This window comes from Quercus robur, chromosome 5 (assembly GCF_932294415.1).
Source record: "Quercus robur chromosome 5, dhQueRobu3.1, whole genome shotgun sequence".
Taxonomy (NCBI): Eukaryota; Viridiplantae; Streptophyta; class Magnoliopsida; order Fagales; family Fagaceae; genus Quercus; species Quercus robur.
In genome coordinates, this window is record NC_065538.1 from 18972966 (window position 1) to 18981573 (window position 8608).

General features: G+C 33.6%; 1 protein-coding gene across 2 annotated transcripts; it reads left to right on the plus strand.

Moving 5' to 3' along the window:
• The first annotated feature begins 1530 nt into the window (after positions 1–1530).
• LOC126725386 (nuclear pore complex protein NUP35) lies at positions 1531–7168 on the plus strand. 2 transcript variants are annotated; one of them, XM_050430085.1, is made up of 4 exons: positions 1531–1787; positions 2642–3244; positions 5391–5502; positions 6614–7168. In XM_050430085.1, exons 2-4 carry the CDS (start codon positions 2673–2675, stop codon positions 6920–6922), a joined length of 993 nt encoding a protein of 330 aa, XP_050286042.1. In that variant the 5' UTR covers positions 1531–1787; positions 2642–2672; the 3' UTR covers positions 6923–7168. The 2 variants fall into 2 exon arrangements, with proteins under 2 accessions (XP_050286042.1, XP_050286043.1); XM_050430086.1 differs by lacking the exon at positions 1531–1787 and having other exon boundaries at positions 2623–3244.
• The last annotated feature ends 1440 nt before the right edge of the window (positions 7169–8608 follow it).

Below are 8608 nucleotides of genomic sequence, written 5' to 3' on the forward strand. Positions count from 1 at the left end.
ATTACAATAAAGCCAAGGGCCCTATCAACCAGAAGCAAAAAATCAGTCATCCTATTGAGCAGCAACCAAATGTTGATACTCGTCTAGATACCAGATTGTCTTAGACCTCACCCAAATGAGTGTAATACCCCTAAGACCATTACATATACCTTCTAAGCACTAGCATCCGATGATGCAAAAAAAAAAAAAAAAAAAAAAAAAAACTTATTTTGCATGATCAAACACTACTTTATCTATTTTACCAACTCATCTTACATTCCAATTTTTATTTTTACATACAGCCCAATAAAATAATACAAACTATTTAATAAAATAATAAAAAATATTCTTATCTCTCTCTTTCCTCCCATTATTTTTTTCTCTTCATACACAACCCCAAGACTATATATATATATATATATATATATATTTTTTTTTTTTACAACTTGTGAATAGTAAGGTTGCATATATGCAACCTTACTATTTATAGGTTGCAAATTTTTTTAGGTATGCAAACCCGGATGGAGTGGGTTTTTGCTCTCTTGGGTTGTAAAATAGCAACTAGGGGGATGTTTGCACCCCTAATGCTAGTGCTCAAGAGCATTAGCATTTGGGGATGCCAAAAAAAAAAAAAAAAACTATTTTATATCCTCAAACATTACTTTATCTATTTTACCCACTCATTTTACAACTCATCCTACATCTAGTTTTTATTTTTACATATAACCCAATAAAATAATATAAACTATCTAATAAAAGAATAAAAAATATTATTCTCTCTTTCTTTCCCCCATTCACCTTTTCTCTTCACACACAACCACATATTAAAATAATATATATATTTTTACAACTTATGAACAGTAAGGTTGCATATATGCAACCTTACTATTCATAGGTTGCAAATTTTTTAAAGTTTACAAACTCGGATGAAGTGGGTTTTGGGTGGCTTAGGTTGTAAAATAGCAATTGGGGGGTGTTAACACCTCCCAATGCTAGTGCTCTAACAATTTTCTCTTTTTAAGGTGGTGCTATAAATTAAGGATACAATTTGACTTATTAAATCAAGCCTATTTGGTATAACGATTTCATTCCTAGTAAGTTTCTAGTTATATTGGACAAGAGGTGTTTAAGCCACCCATTAAGAAGGCTTTAAAGAGATTAAACCTACATTGAAAAATAGTAAAGAGTTTAAGGTTGAAAATGGTTTAGACTCTCTATAAAAGTAGCTCGACTACATTATTAAATTCTACCTTAATGAGTGTTTTTCGATACACCTTAACATGATCTTATTTCTAATTAGTTTTCGTTAAGGCGCCTCATAGTAATTTGCTTTCTCTCATGGTACTTTAGTCTTAAGTTCTTGTGATTTTTAGGTGTAATAAGTTTATTGGTAATTTTATTATTGAAACCTTGACACCTTGTAATTGTATCTTTATAATTGTAAAAGCAAAAGTAGCGTGAATGAGTGATGGCAAAGCAGCTGACCAAAACGGAGTAGGAAGAGGGTGTTTTGGTCATTTCCACCAAAACCCTTTCCAAGATCAAATTTGAATTTGGAAATAGGTTTTAGGGTTTCAAAATAAAAGTTCCTTTGTTTCATTTTTAAAAAACACATCGTTTTCGTTTTTGGTTCCATTTGGTACTACAACTACAAGCTCTGCGCTGAGCTCTGCTTCTATAACTTTTGGGAGGGAAAATTAGCTCAGCAAAAAAAAAAAAAAAAAAAAAAAAAAAAAAGGAAAAAACCCCAATATCAAAACATTACAAACCAACCCATTTCACCAAAACCCTAATCTCTCTCTCGCCAGGTACGCTTTCTCTATCTATCTATCTATCTATCTATCTATAGTTCTTGTTTGGTTGCAGAGAAAAACGAAGGAAAAGAAGAGAAAATTGAGTTTTGATTTTGTCGGGTCACGATTTTTGAGTTTTCTGAAGTTTCACTGTTTAGCTTAGTGAAGAAGTTGGTTTAGGAGGAAAAAAAAGCTGTGAGAGTGTTAACTTAGGTACTCAATAGTTCGTAGGTTCTAGATGGTTCTCTTGCTTTTCTCCTTCTTTTTTCTCGCAAACCAAATGAGAGGGGATCGCTTCGAAGGTTTATTTATTTGTGTGATTGGTTTGTATTTTGTTTGCTATGGTTGCTGAGAGAATTAAGAAAAATGTGAATTGTATGTGGATTGCTGCTTAGGGTTTTTGGTTGATTTGAATACTGTGGTTAGTATTTCTAGTAGATATCAATGAATGAATTTTAGCTTCCTAAGCTGGATTAACTTTACTGCTTCTTCACCTTTAATAAAAAAAAAAGCGTGTAGTCCTTGTTCAGTTGATTATATATTGTGTTGCTGAGAAATATAAATGGCTGACCCTAAATAATCTATTGAGGATCCATAGCTGACCCCAAAATTTCGAGATTAAGCTTGGTTGTTGTTGTCGTATGTTGCTGAGAAAGAAATGAAAAGGAATGCTAATTTAAATCATTGAATGAATTAGTATTCATTTGTGAGCTCAGGAATAAATGGATTTTTTGTTTTGGTTTTTTGGGGTGTACTGTGCCCTGTGGAATGACCATACTCTAACTTGAGACTAGAACCTTTATATTGGTCTACTTGTTATTTTTGTAGAAACTAAATGGAGGGGTAATTAGTTTTGTGCTGGTTTGCAGAGGCTGCATTTCATTCTAAAAATATTGTAAGATGAGTACCACAGTACAGAGAACTCCCAGATCTGGGAGGCAGTCGTTGTTTTTTCAAGATTTGGCATCTCCAGTTTCTGCCCGGAGAGGGAAGTTTTCAAGTCCAGGTCAGGCAGCAGCAGTATCTGCCCTGTGGCGTGAGAATTTTGCTGGGTCAGATCTTCCGCCTCCTCCTGTTTTCACCTTGGAAGACCGGTCAGATTTTTCTCCTGAATCTGGGATTCCAGATTACCCATTATCTCCAGAAGCCAAATCAGACCCCAGAACTCCTGTCCAGAGTTCCGGACGGGACATCTCAACTCCAGGTAAAAACAAATCAGAGGCAAGCACTTCTTATGCCCTGATGGGTGCACAGCAAAACCAACAGGGTTCAGCGGGTTTGAATTGGTGGTCACCTGCAAAGAGTGGCAGTGAGCAAGAAGATAAAGGTAAGAGTTCGCCTGTTGAGGGTGTGGTTCAGCCTGGTGCTTTGATCACACTTCCACCCCCAAGGGAAGTTGCAAGACCGGAGGTACAGAGGAATTGCTTGCCCACAGGTGACCTCAATGAGGAAGAATGGGTTACTGTCTATGGGTAATGTTTTATCCTTTCTTTTGTTTCATACCTGTCTGTTACTTATAATCCAAACATTTCATATCAAGCGAAATCTTTAGAAAATGATGCTTTCCAGAAAGATAGTCTACAAATTGTCATTGTAGCCAACAACATAATTTTCACTGATTGCCTCAATAATTAAAAGGTTGATGGAGTTGGGGCCTTGAAAATAATTTTATACTTGAGTCTGACATGCTAGAAACACTTTTTAGTTATATGGGTTACGTAAGATTTCTGTCTTAAAAAAGAACTATACAGATTGGTTACTAGTCCATATATATTTTTATCAGAACACCGTTACATGAAATTTCCATTAATCTATGAAGCAATTGAATTTTATATGCTTATGGCAGTCTCTGCTTAATCTTATACAATTTTTTGTATGCTAAACCTTTTGTATAATTCATCTTTTATTGGTAAGTTTACACATGCAACCCACAAGCTTCCACTTCACCCTTTATTATAGGAGGAGGAGGGTGCTGTCTGAGCTAGAGCTCATTAGCCATACAATTTATCTCTTCAAGAGTTAAAAACACATATTTAGATCATTGGGTCTTACAACACATTGTTCTCATGGTTAAAGTAAGGCAAAAATACCATTTTGGCATCATTGTCAATTTGTTTCCTACATTTAGGTAGCAGTCAATTTGGTTCTTGTTATTTTTATCTTGCAGTCAATTTAGTCCATACCATCAACTCACTAACAAAAATTGATTGCAAGTTGAAAATAACAAGGATTAAATTGACAGGTACCAAATTGATAGTGATCCCAAAATGTAAGGACAAAAATGGTATTTTTGCCTTAAAGTAATAACTAAAATGATATAAAGTGATAATATAATGATCTTATATTATTCATGTTTGGTACATTGGCTTTGTACTTCCTTTATGTTTAACAATATAAGAGAACAACAAGGACTTTAATGTTACTGGTTGTCCAGTAGGAAAATGAACACTTCTGTTGTGGATTTGTTGAAAAAAGAACATGAGTTACTTTTTTTTATCAAATACAACAGACTAAATTGCCTACTTGATTTGATTCAATGATTTATAATACTAAAAATGTTGCTGATTGGTCTCTGGTTGAATTTTGTCTTTATTCTCTAATATTTTCACAATTCCTACAAGCTATTTATTGGTATGCTTATAAAGTTGCCGAAATTTGTGGAGAGCATTTTTAAATGAAATAGCTATGCAATTTATATTTATGTTTTTAGAGCTGGTTCCAGCTATAAACTTTGTAAAAAGCCCTCATCTTAAAGTCATGGTGTTAATTATGTTTAAAATTGAATTGAGATAAAGGATGCAAACTCTATGAAGTTAAGGATGAAGTAAAAGAAAATCAAGCACGGGGGATTTGTATTATGTAGCTTGAAGTTGAATAGGGTGGCTTAGGGGAATAGGCCATAGGGGTTCTTGGAATTTTAATCAAGGTAGATCCAAAGAGAAAACTGTAATGAATGAGGGAAGAGAATGAGAAGTAGTTGTGGATATAACATTATTAATTGGATGTTGATCAATGAAAATTGGATTGGAATTGACCCTTTAGTGTGTGTGTTTTGATGACCTCATTGCATTGGCTTATGTTACTAAAAAATAAGTTGGATAAAAGTCCAAAGGCACCTAGAAAAAGTGAGGCTTTAAGAAGTTAGACATAAGCTGGTACTGAAAATAGATTGGATTTTAAGTTAAAGCAAGTAGGCACAGTAGACTATGTTGAGGGGGACGCCAGGGGTTCAGTAGAAATTGACAAGAACAAAATGAATAAGTCATCTAGGCAATATTGCTATATATTAATTTATAGCTGGTTATACGGGAAAATTGAAGCATCTTTAAGGCTCTACTTTGTTTCTACATGATAGACAAGAGACTCAAGGTTGAGCATGCCTTAAGGTGTTTTCCACCTCTCAAATGTGAAGTTCTACTGTTTGAAGCTTCTAGGTCTGCATCTAAGCGTCTTACTTGAGGCTTAATCCCTTAAAAGCAATGTTTGTGATATTTCCTTACTTATCAATTCTTTAATTATATAAAATGTCCTCATATAAACATTTATTTATTTTTTATTAGTCTTATATAAACACTTATTACATTGTGGGCCTATAATACTGTTCTTTTTTATTTCCAGGTTTTCCCCATCTGATACGAATTTAGTTTTGAGGGAGTTTGAAAAGTGTGGTGTGATTTTGAAACATGTTCCAGGTCCAAGAGAAGCTAACTGGATGCACATTCTATATCAGGTTCTCTTTAACTGTTGTTTCAAGTTTGATAAATTTGGTTTTCTATCATATGACATCAACAATCTCTTCTTTCTGCCCTTTCTTTGGGCCTTTGATGTTACTATCACTTTGTCAAGTGAAAAGCACATTTTTTTTCAAGTTTCGTAATAAGAATTGTATGACAAATGGGAAAATAAAATAGCTCAGAAGGTGATAGAAATAATCATAATAATAAATTTTGATAAGTAGTAATAATTATAAAAAGGCTGGCTGTGCATAACTAATTTTAGTAATTGTTTTCTGTTGACCCTAACCTTACAAAGGTGTCATCCGTTGTAAACTTTTCCTTTGCTTTGATTTGCTAAATCTGGAAAAACTGCTACACATTCTTGTTGTGTTCAAAGCTGGCTTCTTGTTGGCTGGATGCTCCAGTGGATTATGCACGTGCCACAAGTGTATAATATTGATCCTTCCATTTTATATGCTCTTAACTCTAGGATAGAAAGTAGAAACTCTTGACCTGATCTAGCACTTCAATGGCATGCAATGTTAAGCACGATCATGTATGTTATGTTGATGTGATGATAAAACATGGTTTCATGGATTCATGATTTGCATATAAACTATTTCTTAACTGGTCATGTCACTGTATGAAAAACAATTCTTGTAAATACATGAAGTCAATAATCTTCTTCATGTAGTTAATTAGGAAAACTGTGTCATGTTTTTTACATAAAAAAGTCTTAATTACATCTATAGTGTACATACACTATCAAGATGAAATTACATATCTATATCTAACTTCTGATATTGGCTTGAGGACATCTGTTGCACTTGAGGTATTATAATATGTGAAATATGATATGGACAACCTTGTTCGATTAGAATTTTGAAGTACTTCTTTTGGTAACACAAGCAAAATTTGCCTTCAAAAGCGGTCCAAGCAAAGTTTATATATGATGTCATCTCTACAATAATCTTGCCCCTTTGTTGGTCTTGTGGTTCAGTAATGCCTAATCTGCTGTAGGGGTTATAATATCCACTCTTGTTTCTGGCCTCCCCCCGACCCCCTCCCTCTCAGTTTGGAGTTTGGAATTGTGTTACTGATTTGGTTGCTTTTTTGTTGGTGCAGAATCGATTTGATGCTCAGAAGGCTCTCAGCAAGAATGGCATGCAAATCAATGGGGTACTAATTGTAGGTGTTAAGCCATTGGATCCAATGCAACGCCAGGCTTTGAGTGAAAGGGTCAACAATCAGGGATTTATGACTTTACCTCCTCAACCGTCCACAAAATCCTCAGAACTGAACACATTGAAAGCCCCCTCTCGCCCCTATTATCTTCAAAATGGCAGTACCAATACTAGGCAGTCAGGAGGTGCCATTGCTTCCCCAACAAAATCTTTGGTGTCTAAAATCATGGATCTGATGTTTGGAGTTTAGGCTGGTTTACTGGTTTTATGCCATCTAGGTTATAGCCAATATGCTACTTCCAAGGCAATTTACTATATGTATGAGAGTTTCAGCACTTGTAAGCTTGAATCAAGTTTTTCTTTTGCTATTTTTCTCCTGGTGAGAAATGCTTGATTTTTTTCTTTATTGAAATTGTACAAGACTGAAAGTACCATTCACCCTGAATAGTTCATTTGTGAAAGTATTTAAAGAGAAGAATTTGAATTTCCATGTTTAGTTGTTTTTTGTTGTGTTTTAATAAGAATTTCCATGTTTAGTTTAAATGGCCTGACTAGGATATAAAAGTAGAAATTTTCTAATCCATGAAATTCCTGGATGGATTAAAACACTATTAATGTAAATTTGAAATAATCAAAGTGTAACATGTTATTCGATATAAATTATAAAGTATTTCATTTGGATTAAGCTGTTCGAAAGTTCAAATACATCATGGTTTTAAATGCTAAATGCAGCCCAAAACTCAAATCCATCATACTAGCTCGATAAGCATGATGTTTGTTAGGCTAGTGATTTTCACACATTGAATCATCTCTCTCTCTCTCTCTCTCTACATGCATTTATATATATATACACACACACACACACACACACACGCACATACTTGTATATCCTTCCAATAGGTGTTCTGGATCTTGCACTGAACTCCTGGGGCACGTTTGGTAGACTGTAATAGGCACTGTAATGTAATAATTATTCCTATGGTTTAGCTATTCAATAGTTTGGTTATATTTTTATTACAAGGAATAGTTATTCCTTATGAATAGCTATTCTTTAAAATGAAGAATAACTATTCCTCTCCAAAAGGGTTGTAATAGCTATTCCTTAATATATGTAACAATTTCCAACACTAATATATTTCCAAATATATAAACTTTCCATATCCACCTAACAATTATGGAAAAAAAAAATCATTAAAAAATAACTCATCTCTCTACAATTTAAAATATATTATTTTCTAGGAAATATAATTGTATGAATGAGATATTTCCTAAAATAGATCATAAATTTTATTCTAATATTACAACTCACAACCAAACTAATGAATATGTTTAGTTATTCCATTACAACATATTTTATTCCTAGTAATAATGATTACTATTCATGTTGTAATCCACATTCAGTGAACCAAACGTACCCCTGGTCTATTTTGTTTTTCTCTTGCCTCGTGTGGCTGCCTTGAAGGATGCCTTTGGATGGGTTTCCTTCTTGGTATTTCATGACATATATTAGATGTAATTTTGGTTGTTTTTATTCTTTCCTAATGAAGAAAAAAGAAAAAAGAAAAGAAAAAAGAAAAGCATCCCTGAAGCCGCTAGAAATATTGTCTTAACGATCAATTTGTTTAGTTTACGCACCCAATAATGTATATTGGGAGGGAAATGCATAAAAGACTCATTGGTGATTTTTGTGCATCATCATGTTGCTTTATTTTATTTTATTATTTTTAAAGTATAGCGAAATGGCTAAAAAGAAGTAGAAGAAGGAAATCCATTAATCCAAAATAGAAATTGTCTGTGGACCATGTTATAGATAGATTGTCAGGGTGGTGAAAGTTCCAACAATTATAAAGCATTCAAGCTCGATTAAATAAATTTTAAGATAAATTACAGTTGTCACCCTTGAGGTTTGAACTAATACTAAATAGGTCCAAAATAT